Raw genomic sequence first — 22,283 nt, 5'->3', positions numbered from 1 at the left:
ACTCAGGATCAGTAATGTCATGTATGTACACAGTGACTCCACCAGCAGAATAGTGAGCGCAGCTCTGGAGTATAATACAGGATGTAACTCAGGATAAGTACAGGATCAGTAATGTAATGTATGTACACAGTGACTCTACCAGCAGAATAGTGAGTGCAGCTCTGAGTATAATACAGGATGTAACTCAGGATCAGTAATGTATGTACACAGTGACTCTACCAGCATAATAGTGAGTGCAGCTCTGGAGTATAATACAGGATGTAACTCAGGATCAGTACAGGATCAGTAATGTAATGTATGTACACAGTGACTCCACCAGCAGAATAGTGAGTGCAGCTCTGGAGTATAATACAGGATGTAACTTAGGATCAGTAATGTAATGTATGTACACAGTGACTGCACCAGCAGAATAGTGAGCGCAGCTCTGGAGTATAATACAGGATGTAACTCAGGATCAGTACAGGATCAGTAATGTAATGTATGTACACAGTGACTCCACCAGCAGAATAGTGAGTGCAGCTCTGGAGTATAATACAGGATGTAACTCAGGATCAGTAATGTAATGTATGTACACAGTGACTGCACCAGCAGAATAGTGAGCGCAGCTCTGGAGTATAATGCAGGATGTAACTCAGGATCAGTACAGGATCAGTAATGTAATGTATGTACACAGTGACTGCACCAGCAGAAGAGTGAGTGCAGCTCTGGAGTATAATACAGGATGTAACTCAGGATCAGTAATGTAATGTATGTACACAGTGACTGCACCAGCAGAATAGTGAGTGCAGCTCTGGAGTATAATACAGGATGTAACTCAGGATCAGTAATGTAATGTATGTACACAGTGACTGCACCAGCAGAATAGTGAGTGCAGCTCTGGGGTATAATACAGGATGTAACTCAGGATCAGTAATGTAATGTATGTACACAGTGACTGCACCAGCAGAATAGTGAGTGCAGCTCTAGTATAATACAGGATGTAATTCAGGATCAGTACAGGATCAGTAATGTAATGTATGTACACAGTGACTGCACCAGCAGAATAGTGAGTGCAGCTCTGGAGTATAATACAGGATGTAACTCAGGATCAGTACAGGATCAGTAATGTAATGTATGTGCACAGTGACTGCACCAGCCGAATAGTGAGTGCAGCTCTAGTATAATACAGGATGTAATTCAGGATCAGTACAGGATCAGTAATGTAATGTATGTACACAGTGACTGCACCAACAGAATAGTGAGTGCAGCTCTGGAGTATAATACAGGATTTAACGCCGTATAAGTACAAGATAAGTAATGTAATGTATGTAAACAGTGACTGTACCAGCAGAATAGTGAGTGCAGCTCTGGAGTATAATACAGGATGTCACTCTGGATCAGTAATGTAATGTATGTACACAGTGACTGCACCAGCAGAATAGTGAGTGCAGCTCTGGAGTATAATACAGGATGTAACTCAGGATCAGTAATGTAATGTATGTACACAGTGACTGCACCAGCAGAATAGTGAGTGCAGCTCTGGAGTATAATACAGGATGTAACTCAGATCAGTAATGTAATGTATGTACACAGTGACTCTACAAGCAGAATAGTGAGTACAGCTCTGGGGTATAATACAGGATGTAACTCAGGATCAGTAATGTAATGTATGTACACAGTGACTGCACCAGCTGAATAGTGAGTGCAGCTCTGGAGTATAATACAGGATGTAACTCAGGATCAGTACAGGATCAGTAATGTAATGTATGTACACAGTGACTCTACCAGCAGAATAGTGAGTACAGCTCTGGGGTATAATACAGGATGTAACTCAGGATCAGTAATGTAATGTATGTACACCGTGACTGCACCAGCAGAATAGTGAGTGCAGCTCTGGAGTATAATACAGGATGTAACTCAGGATCAGTAATGTAATGTATGTACACAGTGACTGCACCAGCAGAATAGTGAGTGCAGCTCTCGAGTATAATCTAGGATATAACTCAGGATCAGTAATGTAATCCCTTTAAAATGCAGCTTGGTCTGTACCCGGGACATATTCAGTCCACTGCCTTAGCCTTTTATCTAAATATCTTGGCCTCAGCAGATTGGTTCAGTAATTTAGCACCAATACCACATGAACTGCTGCCCCTCACCCCAGCTGCGCCCCCTGTCTGCAGTTTCATTAACATTTGTTTTCACCATTTGGCTTTGTTTCCCTAAATAATTAACTTTGATATTGTCTGAGATCAACTTAGAAAAAGACACAGTAAAAAAGTTGCAAATTCCATGCCAGAATGAGCTCACTGACAGATTCTCAGTTAACTCACTCTGCAGTCAGCTGTAGACAATGCAACACAGAGCCTGTAAACGGTGCACATTTTTTGATAAGAATTAACAAAAATTATTTTTAACTCAAAATACATCCATTTAAAATTGTCCCTAAAGTGTTATGGGGTGAAGAAGGATCAGGCTGTTCAATTTCAATATGCCCATTCCGTTTTTAGCAATTTCCTTTGCCAATTCAGAACACATGTACACTCAACAAAGCTTACCGTGCTTGTGTATGGGGGTGTCGGGAATGATAGAGTCTTGTTTGGATGTCTAAAGTGTGTGACCAGCTGTAGAGTTGAATCCTGGCTTCCTGCGGCCACCACTAGAGGGAGCTTAGGAGCACACTGAATACTGGGTATACATTGTACTAAGTTCTAAAACTATGTAGTAAACTCCATAGAAAGCTCCGCATCCGCTGCTTCCACTGATGTTATATCATACCACCAAGGGACTGAAAGTGTGAACAGTAAAAGCAAATTAATGAGAGCCCGTGTGCCACAAAAGTTGCACCAAAACCAGCCAACAAATTGCAGATCTTCACCTTTTAACCTCATGTCATTTTTAGGTCCAACAAGCCGTCCTTAATAAATCTTTATATCTATCTGAGCTTCAAACCTAAATACTAAATTTCTTGCTTTCCGTAGTCACCACTAGATGGAGCCCTGGAGATAATTGCATACCGTTCATTGTATACACAGTATTTACTAAGCTCTTGGACTGTCCACATTTTTTTTTATTAAATGCATATATTTGGGGCTAAACAAAATCATTTTTATAATCGAGTCTCATTACCGATTTTGCAACTTTTTACTTTTTCTTTATTTCTCGGCACATTTTGCTTTGTTGTGGTCTGTGATCATAAATGAGCTAAGTGGAGATCCAAAAAAAAAAAACCCCACATCTCTGCTATTGGACAGAAACACAGAAAAAAAAAAGTCAAACTTCTCATAAGACATAGCGAGCTCACTGGCGGAATCTCAGTTGACTCATTCTGCAGCCAGCATACAGACAGTGCCAACCCAGATGCCATAGGAGGCTAACAGTGCAAGATTTTTAATGAAACCCAATTGAAAATTGAACATCCCCTTTAAGCTCCCCCTAGTGGTTTCTACAAGAAATTGCAATAATCGGTAAAAATCATATTTAAAAAAAATCAATAAATAAATGAATAATAAAAAGTGAATCTTCACTTTATGGACGACTCGGGGTCTAATATTTAGTAAGGATATTGGTGCCAGGTCCAGCTCAGCTAGGTATTGACTTTATCACTTTTCATTATTCATTGTCTTATTTTTATGTGTTTTTTTATTTTTATTTTATTTTATTTTTTTTATCCAGCAGAAATTTAATTCTGGACATAAAGGGGGATAATCGTCACTCCCCCCCCACATATCAGACCCATGTGGGATCTCTGCTTATAGGGCCGTGCCCCTGACCTCCATCCGCCAAGTCACGGACCGTCATGCTCATAACCCTCTGCTATGTGTATCTGTGGCTGCGTTTCCGCTCCTGCTACGCCGTTCTGATCCGGAGCTGCGTCAACCAGTTCCATAGGACCAGCACCTTCACTTTTTGCACCCAAAATCAGGAACAGGGAAAAACGCTCCGTAGTGGACGCCGGGGGACCGGGGAGGAAAAGCTGTGGCTGACTGTGGGCAGCAAAGCCTTCTTCATTGACAATTCCCAGGTACCCTGCCATTAACATTTTCCTATGTTAGTTTTTATGGTGCACTGTTTTCATTGTGATACAATTTACACACATAGCAGGCGCCAGCTGTATTATACAGCCGGCACCCAAGTCTATCTGTCTGCTGGGATCGGAACTGACTCTGATCACTGCAACCTAACCGCTTAGATGCCGCAGTCAATTGTGACCGCGGCATCTAAGAGGTTGAAAATGACGAAAAGTGTCCTTTCGATCTAATACTCTGCAATACTACGGTAGTGCAGTGCATTGTACAAGCGGTGTTCACATCCAATGAGGAATGTAAAAAAAAAAATGAATAAAAATGTTTAAATAATAAAAATGTAAAACATTAAATGAATTCTTGGAATATAAAAAATCAAAACAAAAAATTTACCATATTTTAAAAAATGTAAAAAATAAACCAAATGGAACTTAAAAAAAACAAAAAAAAAAACGAAACAATAATTGACCATATTTAGAAATGTAAAAAATATAATAAACGGAATGGAAAAATGGAAGCGAAAATTTACCATATTTGGCGTCGCCGCGTGCTGAACTTTCCGAGCAACTAATATGTCATAATATTTATGGCGAACGACGAAATGAAAAATTGAAATGTTAGAATCGCTGTTTTTGTCATTTTGCTCTCCCAAAAAAATAGAATAAAAAGAGATCAGAAAGTCGTACGGAGCCCAAAATGGGGATGACAGCTTGTATCGCAGAAATCACGACACTATCAACCGAATGCAAAAAAAATAAGTTATATCTCTTTGGAAGGCGAAGAGGGGTCCAGTCTGTCACCCAAGGGTCCGCATAAACCTGGAGTCGGTTCTGACACTGCAGCCTACAGAAATCAGAATCTCTCAGTAGTGCAGCTTCAGGCTTTGGGCCGGGATGTCCAAGTGATCATATCTCAGCATAAAAGTTAAAAAAAAAATTTTTTTCACCTTTTTTAGTACTCTTTAAAGGTATTGCACAGTTTTGGGAACTGTTTTTTTTACATAAATGCATGTATTTTTGACTAAAAATCATCTTTGCAATTCGGTTTCATTTAAAATTTTGCACTGTTTGCCCTCTATAGCCTCTGTGTTGCGTTGTCTATTGTGAGTTAACTGAGAATCTGGCAGTGAGCTCATTTTGCGAGGAATTTATAACTCTTGTATCTGTCTCTTTCTGAGTTCCTCTCTGCTGATTTATGACCACAGACCACATCAAAGTTCAGTCTGCCGGAAAAAAAAATAGCATGTAAAAGCAAAACGGTGCAACATTTTTAATGAAACCCAATTGTAAAAATTATTTTTAGCCCCAAATATATAGATTTAAGTGAAAATAATAATAATTTGCTCCCCCCGGCCGCCTGACTGCCGCGCGCTCCCCCCGGCCGCCTGACTGCCGCGCGCTCCCGCCCCACTAGCCTGGTGCGCACCGTGTTTATTATGGAGGGCTAGTTGTCTTCCTGATATAGACTTTGGCTCCAGTTCATTTCCGATGTCTCCTTTTGGTTTTGTAGCTCTTCGAGGATTTGAACAGGTGGAGCGTGCGGCCGGGAGCCTGCGGTGGTTGTGATCTCGGAATCCGCAGGATCGCTTTCATTACCGAGAGTTCTTCATTACCCGGCGAAACCTTATCATCTGCTCCACACCCTCCCAAAAAGGTGAGCCCCTCCCGTCTGACACTCAGATCCTTTGTCTTTTCATCCTATCCTTTGCATTGTGTAAATCCCAGAGGCACAGACAGGGGTCTGAAATTGTTAATGGACCCTAATACGAATTTTCATCCCTGATGGGGAACCTTTATCCCCTTTACAAAGTGGCGCGGCAGGTGGGACGCCCGAGTGCAGCTCCATTCATTCTCTATGGGGCTGCTGGAATAAGCCGAGCGCATCCTTGGAGTAGTGGGTCTGATCGGTGCAGGTACCAGCAGTCAGACCTTCTCCTTTTAGGATCTCTACGTCTGTTATATTCTTTATCTGTCCTGATTCTGACTTACAGTTTGTATTCTACTCCACAGTTGCATTTACATCCAAAGCTGAAATCTCCCAGCATGCTTTATTGGCTGAAAACCAAGGCATGTGTCTAACTGCATGGTTTAAAGGGATATTCCAGCTGACATATATATGTTGCTCCGAGGTCTCCGTTGTGTCAATATCTCACAAGTAGGATAAAACGTCCGCGGTGTGGGGAAGACGTCTCCGGACACAATGGTCTTTGAGTGGCGCGCGTTGGGTGGGGCCGGGCTGGTCTCCTCCACTTTGATCCTGGAGATCACAGGAACGTCCCTATTGACTCTCCAGCCTGAGTGCTCGGGAAGTGTCTCTTGTGCCGGGGATTCCGACGGGCTTTGATCAGGTTACCTGGGTCCTGTTTTTGGTTGTCCTACATCTCGTGTCCTGACGTTACTGGTTATGGAGGATGCAATCGACTGCGGAGAGGGAACTTGATCTGGAGAATGTGATTTATCAGATGTCTCGTGAAGCTCTCACATTACCTTCCACACACAATGCAGGACGGGCGATACATGATACTGCCCAGACCCTGAGCCTTCTTCACCTGGTGGGGGGGTTCATTTTGCTTCCATCGCCTGACCAAAACGGAGCGACTTTTTGATGCCGTCTTAGTCGCACAACACTTGGAAATGTCCCACTAGCGCCCCCGAGCTTCATCCCTCATACTACCTGTGTTGTTATCAGTAAAATCCGTGCTACAGATTTATTTTCTTAAAGGCATTGCCCAATTTTTACCATTCCAAAATGGTAAAAAAAAAAAGTGGACAACGCCTTTAAGAAAGCAAAACTGTAGATCGCAAATGATCGTTGCGGGCCAGACGCAGTCACGTTTTTTCTTTCTTTGGAGGGGCCTCTTAAAGCTTCAGCTGGTCACAGGCAGTGATCGGTTGCAATCCAGTAGGCGTTTAATTTTCCTGCAGCGCCATCAGAGGTGGAGAAAGGAATTACATGGGACTGCAGATGACTTTTCAATGGTTTTCCACATTCCAGACAAATATTAAAAATTCCACTACGTTTTCCTTTGTAATCCTTCCAATGGATCCAGTAAAATCAGATACCACATGGAGATGATCTGACATCTTTTTTTTTTTTAACGCACCTCTTAAATTCAGTGGCTATCCCAAAAAAATGGAAGAGAGACAAGTGCTTCCTGATATTCCGGACCAGTCCGTGAAGTGTGAAAAACTGCCCCATGGATGAAAAATTAACCCTTTTTTTTTTTCTCTAGTTCTGACCCAGTATGGCTCAGGTATTAGATAAAGCAGAAGCTTTAGGACGGGCGAGAAGTGCCACAATGTCTGGTGTCGGTCACCACTGCTACTCCCATCAGCTTCTATTCCTGATCTGCTCCGCCTATAGAGATCTGGGGTCAGATAATGATTAATGTTCTACACCAATGGCATATCTGCTACATGGCACCGCACTTAATAGCGCCCGCGACCCGCGGCTACCCATTAAAAAAGTAAAGCTGGGTACGTTAGGGTAGGATCAAGGGTCGGTGAGGGTCCGAGCGCTGGGACCTGCATCGATAGGTAGAACAGGGAGTCCTCTGCCCCCCTCCAACGAGAAACTCACCGTATATGCTCCGTTACAAAATGTTGCGGCAGATCGGATGTAGCAGGTGCTTGTCTCTTCCGGTTCTTCTGGACAAGACTTGCCCATAGATTTTATTAGGTGCGCAAAAAAAACAAACAAAAAAAACAACAGATGCCACATGGGCACCATCCTTTGGCATCTGTTAGAGAGATCCTTTGCAATTTTTACCACTGGAAACTGTATCATTTTTGAATTATTGATTTATAAGAACGGACGACAATATGGATGAAAAAAATGGAGTATTTATCATACACTTGTGTGATCTGAGCCTTAGAGTTAAAAAAAACAGCGGTTTGATGGATCCGGTGCAGATCATCGGATGGAAAAATCCCTTGTTCTGAACGATCACCAACATTCGTCGGATAAAACGAGAGATCGTTGATTTCATCAGTTCCGCGGAAGATAGTTTGTTGAAGTCGAAATCGTTCCTTTCCATCAACTTTCATTTCTCCTGAATCCGACGATGTCGCTGGGACTGTTGAACCATCTGACGTGTACGAGGGCCTCCCGATTGTACGAGGGCCTCCCGATTGTGCGAGGGCCTCCCGATTGTACGAGGGCCTCCCGATTGTGCGAGGGCCTCCCGATTGTACGAGGGCCTCCCGATTGTACGAGGGCCTCCCGATTGTGCGAGGGCCTCCCGATTGTACGAGGGCCTCCCGATTGTCTCACCGCCGAATGATGTCTCGGGTTGGTAGAACTTCAGTGGTTGATCCTTTTATTTTTTTTTCTTCCTCTCGTTGAAAACACATGAACGCTCAGCTGAGCTCCCGTCTTTATGCCGGCAGTAGGTAGCTCTCTGCTGACCGAACCTTCACCCGACAGCCACTTCCTGGTCTGGACCGCCGCCAGTTAGCGGTTAGGTTAGGGAAGGGGTTTATATAACATGGGGGGAAGAAATCCTGCGTCTCACTAATCAGCCTATTTGGCCTCCCATGGTCTGGACCTGGGGTAACCTGCCCATTTTTCTGTTTTTCTGCCAGGTTCGGAAGCTCTCGGAATACTGTTTGCCTCTGGCTTTGTGCCATGGCGACTCTTCAAGATTGCTGGCCGAAGCAAGTGTGGATAACTTCAGCGAGCTGGGAATAGCCTTCATGGAAGATCGTTTGCAGATGGACAACGGATCACTTCCACGGAAAATCACCTGTAAGCGTCTATCCTCATAACTAATGTAAAGACGATGATGATGGGCCGGGAGACACGGGGCACCGAGTACCTCACGAATATCATTAATGGCGAGTCAAATGATGGCTGCCAATTACTCCTCATGGGTATAACCTCCGGTTTAGAGAAAAAAACCTTTCCGAACCCACAGTTTGTTTAATAAGAAAAAAAAAGTGTCTTATTCACGCTCCACTGGTCTAATGCAGAGTCTCTGTAGATGCTCCTGGTGCCTTTTATTGTCTGCAGCACTGACGTCATGTCTACATCGCTTCAGCCAGTCTATGAGTTCAGTGGTTTTGGTGCTGATTGGCTGCAGCGCTATCAAAGTGACACCGGGAGCAGTGCTGGAGACTCAGCATTGGACCTGAGGAGGGTGAGTAAAGATTTTTTTTTTATAATTCACTAACTGCAGCCAGGGGACAGAGGTTTCCCAAAACCTGAAAACCCCTTTAATGCAGCATTTTGTTATGCCATGTGGTTTCTATTCTGGGCGGTGGCTCAGATGACCATGTGTCCATGCACAAGCTCCACACACTGGGCCTCTGTCTTAAAATCCAAGACTACAGTCACTCCGGAATTTATTGGTCACATGATTGTAGTTAGAATATTCCGGGATCTGTTCTTGACAAAAATTCCAAGGACTCGTAGCTTCTTCCAGGAAGAAGTCTACTGGGGGCGCAGATCTTCTGAGTTTGGTGGTAAGATGACTTCTTGGTTGTGTGGTAATATAATGTGAATAGAGGAACATTGGAGATGGGGTGATTGGACGTCCCCTCCAGAGGAGCGCCCTATGGACCAAGGCTAGGACAGGGCTTGGAGGCCCACGACCATATGATTCCTTCTCAAGCTGATAGCACAGCAGGATGGGGTTACCCAGATCTAACGTTGGGTCGACCACTCCTGTCTTGCCTTTATGACTTTAGTTTCATGACCTCTACATACTTTATTTCAGGTGACTAGACAGAAGGGTTTGGAGGTTGGAAATGGAGCCCATAGGGCAGTCGCTGCTGTGACCATATAGGATTTTAATATATGTTGTATAGAAACACAATTCTTATCGAAAATATTTTTAATTTAAATTTTTCTAAAAAGGTGGAAAAACTTTACAACGACTTTCCTCTACTTTAATGAAAATGATTTAATTATATTGTGTTTTAGCTTCATCCCATTGTCAGACTCTCTAGGAGGCATCTATTTGGAGGCCTTAAAGGGGACTAATAATCAGGCCAAAAGTGACTACCGTATTTTTTGGACCATAAGAAGCTCCTAGGTGTTAGAGACGGAAAATAGGAAAAAAAAAATTAAGCAAAAAATGTGGTCATGATACCCTGTTATGGGGGAGGGGATCTGCTGCTGACACCGGTATTGGGGTAATGTCCCCCAATTCTGTTAATATCCTCCATCCTGGTATATATGGCCCCTCCTTCCTGGTATGCATGGCACCCTTTGATCCCCCATCCTGGTATGCATGGCACCCTTTGATCCCCCATCCTGGTATGCATGGCACCCTTTGATCCCCCATCCTGGTATGCATGGCACCCCTTGATCCCCCATCCTGGTATGCATGGCACCCCTTGATCCCCCATCCTGGTATTCATGGCACCCCTTGATCCCCCATCCTGGTATTCATGGCACTCCTTTGATATACCATCCTGGTATTCATGGCACCCCTTTGATCTGCCATCCTGGTATGCATGGCACCCCCTGATCCCTATCTTAGTATTTATGGCACCCCTTGATCCCCCATCCTGGTATTGATAGCACCCCCTTGATCCCCCATCCTGGTATGCATGGCACCCCTTGATCACCCATCCTGGTATGTATGGCACCCTTCATCCCTCATCCTGGTATGCATGGCACCAATTGATCACCCATCCTGGTATGCATGGCACCCCTTGATCCCCCATTATGGTATGCATGGCACCCCCTCATCCCCTTCCTGGTATGCATGGCACCCCTTGATCTCCCATCCTGGTATGTATGGCCCCCCTCATCCCCATCCTGGTATGTATGGCACCCCTTGAGCTCCCATCACGCTGCCCACAAAAAAAAAAAAAAAACAGTCATGCTCACCTCCTCTCTCCTCCAGCGCTGTCCCGCTCTGCTGCCGACACTCTCACTGTGTGAGCCGCGCATGGGAGGGCGTGCATGGCATCCCTGCCATGCGCCCTCACACAGTGTGAGACGCTGTGCTGGAATATGCTCCCCACGCATAGAGTCACGGCGTAGGGAGCAGTGACCACGCAGTCTCTTCAATAGCCGGCGCACTGTACCGCAGCGCGGCTCCTGCTGCCACTCTGCGGTCTGTGTGCCCGCTATTAAAGACCATGAATATTCACTACAAACCATGGGAGTGGGTTGAAGTGAATATTCATGAGCTTTAATAGCGGGCACACAGACCGCCGGCTGCAGCAGGAGCCGTGCTGCGGTACAGTGCGCCGGCTATTAAGGAAAATGAATATTCATTGCTCTCCATGCCCATGGGTGTGGGGAGCAGGGAATATTCATTTTCTTTAGAAGCGGGCACAGCGTAGGTAGCAGCAGGCGGCTCCTGCCTCCTGTGCCCCGCTGATCCCCCGCTGCCGCTCCCCCACACCCACCACCACGCACAGCCATGTATATAGTATTCGGACTATAAGACGCCCCCACTTTGCTCCAAAATTTTGGAGGAAAAAAGTGCGTCTTATAGTCCAAAAAATACGTTGCTTTTATTCCTCCAGCTCCCCTGAGAATTTTATTTTTTGTTCTTTTAAAATCCGCCATACGGTTCCTGAGATATTGACCCTTTTATTTAGTGCTAATATTCATGGTGTGTACTAAGGGGGCGTGGCTCACAGGATTCTGTGTGGGCGTGTCTGTAGGCTGCTCTGCATAATTATCCTGTGAGCCACACCCCTATAAAGACTGGGAAAAATAGCACAAAATAGAAGACCCATATCTTTGGAACAGTATGACAGATTTAAAAAAAAAAAAAATGACCAACTCCTGGGGAGCAGTGGGAATAAAATTAGCACAAAAACCTTCCACATTTGACCTGGTGACAGGTTCCCTTTAAGGAAAACTTTTTTTTTTATTAATGTGTTCCTAGAGCGTTAGCGGTTTCTTTTCTTTTTTTTCATGTGAGGGCATTTTTGTTTGCAATATGAGTTATATTTTTTTATTGACACCATTTTGGGTAGAAATAACTTTTGAGGGGTTGCAGAAGGAAAAAAAAAATAGAAATTCTGGAAATTTTTTAAGTTTTTTTTTTGAGGGGGGGAGGGGTATTTTACAAAGTTCACTATGCACTTAATTTAATTTATAGGTACGATTATGGCGATGCCAAATTTCTATTTAATTTCCCTTTAGAACTTACTACTTTTGCACAAATTTAAGTTTTGTTTTTATTTTACTTTTTTCTTTGTGTTTTTGTATCACCACATTCTAAGGTGATACATGGGATTTTATTTATTTTTTTATTTTTTTTATCACTTTTTTTGGAATGTGGATGAATGAAATAAACATACATGTACTATACAGGAAAAATAACATTACATTGGGGACTTGTTGATACCAATTATGTTTTTACTTTTTATTTTTCACATAAATTAAAAGGTAATGAAATGGGAATTAGATGATTTTATTGTACTTTTTCATATGATTAAATATTTTGTTATTTCTTTTAGTCTTAATAAATACTAGTGAGGGTTTGGGCGCTGAGCTGACAAGGAGAGCTCCTTCGCTCTCTCATACTGCTTAGATGCCGTGATTGATAGCTACGGTAGCATCTAAGGGGTTACACTGCAGGGATCAGTTTTCTTAGTTAAGATTTTCACTAAGAACAGCATGAAAAAAGGTATTCAAACCCCAAAAAAGCCCTAAAGGACAATCCTTTACTTTATATATACAAAAGGGTATGCGAAAACCCCCAGAATGCACTGGTTACAGGAAACCGTCACGATCCTGAAATGATCTATGGGATATGAGACACTTTTTGTTACTTTGTTACAGCTGTGCACTTAAGAGAGTCCTTGACCAATAAAGGAAAAGCCTCACAAGAAGGAGGCTCAGCCGAGACGACGTCCACACGGGAACCAAACTCACCCCATTCTGAGAAGAACCAGAAAGAAGAAATGGGGGCAGCAGAAAGCGCCGAGATGGTTCATGGCCAACAAAGTGGTGGAAACTCCAGTCCAAGCGGTGGAGCAGATCCCAAGGGAGAAGTTGGTGGAGAACACCTTCATCTACACCTGTCCAGCTGCCACGAGTGTCTTGAGCTGGAAAACTGCACCATCGAGTCGGTAAAATTTGCATCTGCTGAAAACATTCCTGAGCTCCCCGATGACTTCAGCAGCTTAGATGACAATTCTGATGGAAGTTGTCTTAAAGAGCCATCAAAACTGAACAAGAGCGGAAAGCCACCGAATGTTCTCATATATGGCGGCTCTGCGTCCCAAGACCGGCTGCAGCAAGTCCAAGATGTTCTTCTCCATTGCTTTGATCCATGTAGATACGTGGTCTACCCCCTCCCGGAGGAACAAGTCCTCAAGGCTCCATGGATGGATAACTGCTTGTTATTGGTGGTGGTGGCCAAGGAGCCAATATCATCCCTGGTGCAGGAGCGGTTTACTTCTTACATGGGGAATGGTGGGAAGATCCTAGGACTCTCCTCCTCATTTATATTTGGAAACTTGACTTTACATAGGAGGTCGCAGCTGCAGGAGTCTGTTCAAGCCTTCGTGTTCGACAGACCCAATGGCGACCACATTCGTTTTAATGGAATGGCCAATGGCTATGTGTATGAGATGCAAGTCTCCGATCAGGAGGAGGGATGGGGCTACGTGGACAGCGATAGCCGAGATGTGATAATGGTCCACCAAACCCATGGAGACTGTGGTGGAGAAGCTGTACTATGCCAGGTAATTATCACTTCTTTCTCCGTCCAATTGTAATACAAATGCTCACATATCATCACCAATATATATTAAGAATTACATTACTGATCCTGAGTTACCTCCGTATTATACTCCAGAGCTGCACTCACTCTTCTGCTGGTGCAGTCACTGTGTACATACATTACATTACTGATCATGTACTGATCCTGAGTTACATCCTGTATTATACTCCAGAGCTGCACTCACTATTCTGCTGGTGCAGTCACTGTGTACATACATTACATTACTGATCCTGTACTGATCCTGAGTTACATCCTGTATTATACTGCAGAGCTGCACTCACTCTTCTGCTGGTGCAGTCACTGTGTACATACATTACATTACTGATCCTGAGTTACATCCTGTATTATACTCCAGAGCTGCACTCACTATTCTGCTGGTGCAGTCACTGTGTACATACATTACATTACTGATCCTGAGTTACATCCTGTATTATACTCCAGAGCTGCACTCACTATTCTGCTGGTGCAGTCACTGTGTACATACATTACATTACTGATCCTGAGTTACATCCTGTATTATACTCCAGAGCTGCACTCACTATTCTGCTGGTGCAGTCACTGTGTACATACATTACATTACTGATCCTCAGTTACATCCTGTATTATACTCCAGAGCTGCACTCACTATTCTGCTGGTGCAGTCACTGTATACATACATTACATTACTGATCCTGTACTGATCTTGAGTTACATCCTGTATTATACTCCAGAGCTGAACTCACTATTCTGCTGGTGAGTCACTGTATACATACATTACATTACTGATCCTGTACTGATCTTGAGTTACATCCTGTATTATACTCCAGAGCTGAACTCACTATTCTGCTGGTGAGTCACTGTATACATACATTACATTACTGATCCTGTACTGATCTTGAGTTACATCCTGTATTATACTCCAGAGCTGAACTCACTATTCTGCTGGTGAGTCACTGTATACATACATTACATTACTGATCCTGTACTGATCTTGAGTTACATCCTGTATTATACTCCAGAGCTGCACTCACTATTCTGCTGGTGCTGTCACTGTGTACATACATTACATTACTGATCCTGTACTGATCCTGAGTTACATCCTGTATTATACTCCAGAGCTGCACTCACTATTCTGCTGGTGCAGTCACTGTGTACATACATTACATTACTGATCCTGAGTTACATCCTGTATTGTATTCCAGAGCTGCACTCACTATTCTGCTGGTGCAGTCACTGTGTACATACAGTGCTGGCCAAAAGTATTGGCACCCCTGCAATTCTGTCAGATAATACTCAGTTTCTTCCTGATTGCAATCACAAATTCTTTGGTCTTGTTCTCTTCATTTAATTTGCTTGCAAGGAAAAAACACAAAAGAGAATGAAGCAAAAATCAAATCATTGATCATTTCACGCAAAACTCCAAAAAAGGGCCGGACAAAAGTATTGGCACCCTCAGCCTAATACTTGGTTGCACAACCTTTAGCCAAAATAACTGCGAACAACCGCTTCCGGTAACCATCAATGAGTTTCTTAGAATGCTCTGCTGGAATTGTAGACCATTCTTCTTCGGCAAACTGCTCCAGGTCCCTGATATTTGCAGGGTGCCTTCTCCAAACTGCCATTTTGAGATCTCTCCACAGGTGTTCTATGGGATTCAGGTCTGGACTCATTGCTGGCCACCTTAGAAGTCTCCAGTGCTTTCTCTCAAACCATTTTATAGTGCTTTTGGAAGTGTGTTTTGGGTCATTGTCCTGCTGGAAGACCCATGACCTCTGAGGGAGACCCAGCTTTCTCACACTGGGCCCTACATTATGCTGCAAAATTTGTTGGTAGTCTTCAGACTTCATAATGCCATGCACACAGTCAAGCAGTCCAGTGCCAGAGGCAGCAAAGCAACCCCAAAACATCAGGGAACCTCCGCCATGTTTGACTGTAGGGACCGTGTTCTTTTCTTTGAATGCCTCTTTTTTTTTCCTGTACACTCTATGTTGATGCTTTTTCTCAAAAAGCTCTACTTTTGTCTCATCTGACCAGAGAACATTCTTCCAAAACGTTTTAGGCTTTCTCAGGTAAGTTTTGGCAAACTCCAGCCTGGCTTTTTTATGTCACGGGATAAGAAGTGGGGTCTTCCTGGGTATCCTACCATACAGTCCCTTTTCATTCAGACGCCGACGGATAGTACGGGTTGACACTGTTGTACCCTCGGACTGCAGGGCAGCTTGAACTTGTTTGGATGTTAGTTGAGGTTCTTTATCCACCATCCGCACAATCTTGCGTTGAAATCTCTCGTCAATTTTTCTTTTCCGTCCACATCTAGGGAGGTTAGCCACAGTGCCATGGGCTTTAAACTTCTTGATGACACTGCACACGGAAGACACAGGAACATTCAGGTCTTTGGAGATGGACTTGTAGCCTTGAGATTGCTCATGCTTCCTCACAATTTGGTTTCTCAAGTCCTCAGACAGTTCTTTGGTCTTCTTTCTTTTCTCCATGCTCAATGTGGTCACACAAGGACAAAGGACAGAGGTTGAGTCAACTTTAATCCATGTTAACTGGCTGCAAGTGTGATTTAGTTATTGCCAACACCTGTTAGGTGCCACAGGTAAGTTACAGGTGCTGTTAATTACAGGAATTAGAGAAGCATCACATGATTTTTCAAAGGGTGCCAATACTTTTGTCCACCCCCTTTTTTAGGTTTGGTGTGGAATTATATCCAATTTGGCTTTAGGACAATTCTTTTTGTGTTTTTTTCATTGAAGACAAATTAAATGAAGAGAATAATACCAAAGAATTTGTGATTGCAATCATTTTCAGGAAGAAACTATTATCTGACAGAATTGCAGGGGTGCCAATACTTTTGGCCAGCATTGTACATTACATTACTGATCCTGTACTGATCCTGAGTTACATCCTGTATTATACTCCAGAGCTGCACTCACTATTCTGCTGGTGCAGTCACTGTGTACATACATTACATTACTGATCCTGTACTGATCCTGAGTTACATCCTGTATTATACTCCAGAGCTGCACTCACTATTCTGCTGGTGCAGTCACTGTGTGCATACATTACATTACTGATCCTGTACTGATCCTGAGTTACATCCTGTATTATACTCCAGAGCTGCATTCACTATTCTGCTGGTGCAGTCACTGTGTACATACATTACATTACTGATCCTGTACTGATCCTGAGTTACATCCTGTATTATACTCCAGAGCTGCACTCACTATTCTGCTGGTGCAGTCACTGTGTACATACATTACATTACTGATCCTGTACTGATCCTGAGTTACATCCTGTATTATACTCCAGAGCTGCACTCACTATTCTGCTGGTGCAGTCACTGTGTACATACATTACATTACTGATCCTGTACTGATCCTGAGTTACATCCTGTATTATACTCCAGAGCTGCACTCACTATTCTGCTGGTGCAGTCACTGTGTACATACATTACATTCATGATCCTGTACTGATCCTGAGTTACATCCTGTATTATACTCCAGAGCTGCACTCACTATTCTGCTGGTGCAGTCACTGTGTACATACATTACATTACTGATCCTGAGTTACATCCTGTATTATACTCCAGAGCTGCACTCACTATTTTGCTGGTGCAGTCACTGTGTACATACATTACATTACTGATCCTGTACTGATCCTGAGTTACATCCTGTATTATACCCCAGAGCTGCACTCACTATTCTGCTGGTGCAGTCACTGTGTACATACATTACATTACTGATCCTGTACTGATCCTGAGTTACATACTGTATTATACTCCAGAGCTGCACTCACTATTCTGCTGGTGCAGTCACTGTGTACATAGATTACATTACTGATCCTGTACTGATCCTGAGTTACATCCTGTATTATACTCCAGAGCTGCACTCACTATTCTGCTGGTGCAGTCACTGTGTACATACATTACATTACTGATCCTGAGTTACCACCTGTATTATACTCCAGAGCTGCACTCACTATTCTGCTGGTGGAGTCACTGTGTACATACATTACATTACTGACCCTGAGTTACATCCGGTATTATGCTCCAGAGCTGCACTCACTATTCTGCTGGTGCAGTCACTGTGTACATACATTATTGATCCTGAGTTACATCCTGTAGTATGCTCCAGAGCTGCACTCACTATTCTGTTTATGCAGTCACTGTGTACATACATTACATTACTGATCCTGAGTTATATCGTGCATTATACTCCAGAGCTGCACTCACTATTCTGCTGGTGCAGTCACTGTGTTCATACATTACATTACTGACCCTGAGTTACATCCTGTATTATACTCCAGAGCTGCACTCACTATTCTGCTGATGGAGTCACTGTGTACATACATTACATTACTGATCCTGTACTGATCCTGAGTTATATCCTGTATTATACTCCAGAGCTGCACTCACTATTCTGCTGGTGCAGTCACTGTGTACATGCATTACATTACTGATCCTGAGTTACATCCTGTATTATACTCCAGAGCTGCACTCACTATTCTGCTGGTGCAGTCACTGTGTACATACATTACATTACTGATCCTGTACTGATCCTGAGTTACATCCTGTATTATACTCCAGAGCTGCACTCACTATTCTGCTGGTGCAGTCCCTGTGTACATACATTACTTGACTGATCCTGAGTTACATCCTGTATTTTCCCTCAGAGCTGCACTCACTATTCTGCTGGTGCAGTCACTGTGTACATACATTACATTACTGGTCCTGTACTGATCTTGAGTTACATCCTGTATTATACTCCAGAGCTGCACTCACTATTCTGCTGGTGCAGTCACTGTGTACATACATTACCTTACTGATCCTGTACTGATCCTGAGTTACATCCTGTATTATACTCCAGAGCTGCACTCACTATTCTGCTGATGGAGTCACTGTGTACATACATTACATTACTGATCCTGTACTGTTCCTGCGTTACATCCTGTATTATACTCCAGAGCTGCACTCACTATTCTGCTGGTGGAGTCACTGTGTACATACATTACATTACTGATCCTGAGTTACATCCTGTATTATACTCCAGAGCTGCACTCACTATTCTGCTGGTGCAGTCACTGTGTACATACATTACATTACTGATCCGGAGTTACATCCTGTATTATACTCCAGAGCTGCACTCACTATTCTGCTGGTGCAGTCACCGTATACATACATTACATTACTGATCCTGAGTTTCTGTGTTACACTGGTCTCTGTACATATCTGTGACATCGGTGCTTAGTTGTGTATAGCGCCCCCTTTACATTGGTTCTGTGTTGCTTCTCCCCTTGTGTTTGGGTCAGGTGCGGCTGGAGGTCGCTCCTCATGCTCTTCTGGATCTCGGTAAGGAGACCTTTGACTCTCTGAAGCTCAGTAATCCCCAGCGGCTGGAGGTGCTGACACAGATCCTGCTCCGGCTCGGTCTGGATTGTGAACTCTGCTCCGTCCCGTCTCTGACTCCCGTCTACCTGCTGACCGCCCGACAGGTGAGTGTCCATCATCTCCCTGGTGCATCCGGGGAAGCTCATTTTATTGTTTTTAAGGTGTCATTCGGTTGCCGGTATCTCATTGCCCAGGGGTGGGGGTTCACTTTAACCCCTTAACGACTGCTGATACGCATTAAAACGACGGCCATTAAGGGTCCTTATTCCCTTATTGTCCTTTTTAAACAGCGAACAGGAAAAAGGCTGCATCGCCCCCAGAGTCGGAAAATCTCCAGGGTCTCAGCTACCGGGGGTAGGTGAGACCCTGGAGAACACGATCAGGGCCAGATTTTCCGGTCCCTGGTCATGTGATCGCCGTTATTCAGTGAACCCCCACTCGGGTATGCAACGAGTATAGCGGGAGCTGGAGTAAAATGCTCGAGTCTCCGTCCCACATGTTTCACGGCTGTTACACAGCGAAAAAATAAAAACATGCTGGGTACGCCTGCCATACACGAGCGATCCCCGCATGTTTTTTTTGGGGTGTCTAACAGCCGTGAAACATGTGGGACGGGGACTTAAGCATGCACGATACTCGGTGCATACCCGATCACCCGATCAAACTCAAGTAGCGAGCACTTGCGCACATCACTAATGACAACGTATTCAATATATCAACCTAATGGTAGCAAGTTCTGTGTCGTACCTTTAAAATGTTCATTATACTCCTTGATAAAATCCTTGAGGGGTCTAGTTTCCAAAATGGGGTCACTTGTAGGGGGTTTCCGCTGTTTAGGCGCATCAGGGGCTCTCCAAACTCAACATGATGTTCGCTCTCGATTCTATCCAATTTTACATTCAAAAAGTCAAATGGCGCTCCTTTCCTTCCGAGCCCTGCCGTGCGCCCAAACAGTAGTTTTCCCCCACATATGGGGTATCAGCATACTCAGGAGAAATTGCACAACAAATTTTGTGATCCATTTTCTCTTGTTACTCTTGTGACAATAAAAAAAAATTGGGTCTGAAGTAAAATTTTTGTGAAAAAATTTGTATGTTCATTTTTTCCTTCCATTTTGCTTCAGTTCCTGTAAAACACGTGAAGAGTTAATAAAGTTCTTGAATGTGGTTTTGAGCACCTTGAGGGGCGCAGTTTTTAGTATGGTGTCATTTTTGGGGTATTTTCTGGCATATAAACCCCTCAAAGTGACTTCAAATGTGATGTGGTCCCTAAAAAAAAATGGTTTTGTTAATTGTGTTGGAAAAATGAGAAATCGCTGGTCAACTTTTAACCCTTATAGCTCCCTAACAAAATACATTTTTGTTTAAAAAATTATGCTGATGTAAAGTAGACATGTGAGTAATGTTATTTATTAACTATTTTGTGTGACATATCTCCCTGATTTAAGGGCATAAAAATTAAAATGTTTGAAAATTGCAACATTTTCACCAAATTTCCGTTTTTTTCTCACAAATAAACGCAAGTGATATCGGAGAAATTTTACCACAATCATGAAGTACAATATGTCACAAAAAAACATCCTCAGAATCAGAGTTATTACCTCATGAAGTGACACTGGTCAGAATTGTACAATTTGGCTCTGTCACTAAATGGTTAACCTTCTGCTGTCATTGTAGCAAAGCTGCTTTTGCAGTGCACACGCCTGCCATCTAGTGGTTATGTTGTGCACTTCTCCCGTTCTGCACATCTGCACTGACCCCTCCTGTGTCTTTGGAGGGGGGAGGGAGGGAGGTGTGAATATCTCCCTGCTCCATGATCAGTTCTATCTTTTCTCCAGTCACATCCAGAGCTGCTTTCACAATTCTGCTGGTTGTTATTAGGTTTTTTCTCCTTTTTGCTGTTGGACTTGTCACCCTGCAGGCGAGCGCGCTACAAGAACCTGCCAATGTCCCCAGCGCTCAGCTCATAGTAATATTACTGGCCCATAGTAGTACGTGACACCGCACAGTACAGGGCACAGTATACGACACAATACAGGTCACGGTATACGGCACAGTACATCAGACAGTATACGGCACAGTATAAGGCACAATACAGGTCATGGTATACGGCATAGTACATCAGACAGTATACGGCACAGTATAAGGCACAATACAGGTCACGGTATACGGCATAGTACATCAGACAGTATACGGCACAGTACAGGGCACAGTATAAGTCACAATACAGGTCACGGTATACGACACAGTACATCAGACAGTATACGGCACAGTATAAGGCACAATACAGGTCACGGTATACGGCACAGTACATCAGACAGTATACGGCACAGTATAAGGCACAATACAGGTCACGGTATACGGCATAGTACATCAGACAGTATACGGCACAGTACAGGGCACAGTATAAGGCACAATACAGGTCACGGTATACGGCATAGTACATCAGACAGTATACGGCACAGTACAGGGCACAGTATAAGGCACAATACAGGTCACGGTATACGACACAGTACATCAGACAGTATACGGCACAGTATAAGGCACAATACAGGTCACGGTATACGGCATAGTACATCAGACAGTATACGGCACAGTACAGGGCACAGTATAAGGCACAATACAGGTCACGGTATACAACACAGTACATCAGACAGTATACGGCACAGTATAAGGCACAATACAGGTCACGGTATACGGCACAGTACATCAGACAGTATACGGCACAGTATAAGGCACAATACAGGTCACGGTATACGGCATAGTACATCAGACAGTATACGGCACAGTACAGGGCACAGTATAAGGCACAATACAGGTCACGGTATACGACACAGTACATCAGACAGTATAGGGCACAGTATAAGGCACAATACAGGTCACGGTATACGGCACAGTACATCAGACAGTATACGGCACAGTATAAGGCACAATACAGGTCACGGTATACGGCATAGTACATCAGACAGTATACGGCACAGTACAGGGCACAGTATAAGGCACAATACAGGTCACGGTATACGACACAGTACATCAGACAGTATACGGCACAGTACAGGGCACAGTATAAGGCACAATACAGGTCACGGTATACGACACAGTACATCAGACAGTATAGGGCACAGTATAAGGCACAGCACAGGTCACGGTATACGGCACAGTACATCAGGCAGTATACGGCACAGTACAGGGCACAGTATAAGGCACAATAC

At 43.7% G+C, this 22,283-nt stretch overlaps 1 protein-coding gene across 3 annotated transcripts in view; it reads left to right on the top strand.

Annotated features, from left to right (window-relative positions):
• HLCS (holocarboxylase synthetase) overlaps window positions 1-22,283 on the top strand; it is a 159,914-nt gene that overhangs the window by 6,126 nt on the left and 131,505 nt on the right. The window contains exons 2-6 of one of the 3 annotated variants that reach the window (XM_073668391.1): window positions 3,652-4,000; window positions 5,511-5,654; window positions 8,585-8,747; window positions 12,756-13,663; window positions 18,994-19,176. In XM_073668391.1, the coding sequence (XP_073524492.1) occupies window positions 3,776-4,000; window positions 5,511-5,654; window positions 8,585-8,747; window positions 12,756-13,663; window positions 18,994-19,176 (1,623 nt within the window). In that variant the 5' untranslated portion in view covers window positions 3,652-3,775. The remainder of the gene's footprint in view (window positions 1-3,651; window positions 4,001-5,510; window positions 5,655-8,584; window positions 8,748-12,755; window positions 13,664-18,993; window positions 19,177-22,283) is intronic. The other 2 variants (XM_073668392.1, XM_073668393.1) reach the window with 2 other exon arrangements.

The sequence above is a fragment of the Phyllobates terribilis genome, unplaced genomic scaffold, assembly GCF_046119375.1.
Source record: "Phyllobates terribilis strain yellow unplaced genomic scaffold, ASM4611937v1 Scaffold_2__4_contigs__length_985480577, whole genome shotgun sequence".
NCBI classification, from domain to species: Eukaryota; Metazoa; Chordata; class Amphibia; order Anura; family Dendrobatidae; genus Phyllobates; species Phyllobates terribilis.
Note: the sequence above shows the minus strand (reverse complement) of the source record. Positions and strands in the feature narration are given on the sequence as shown.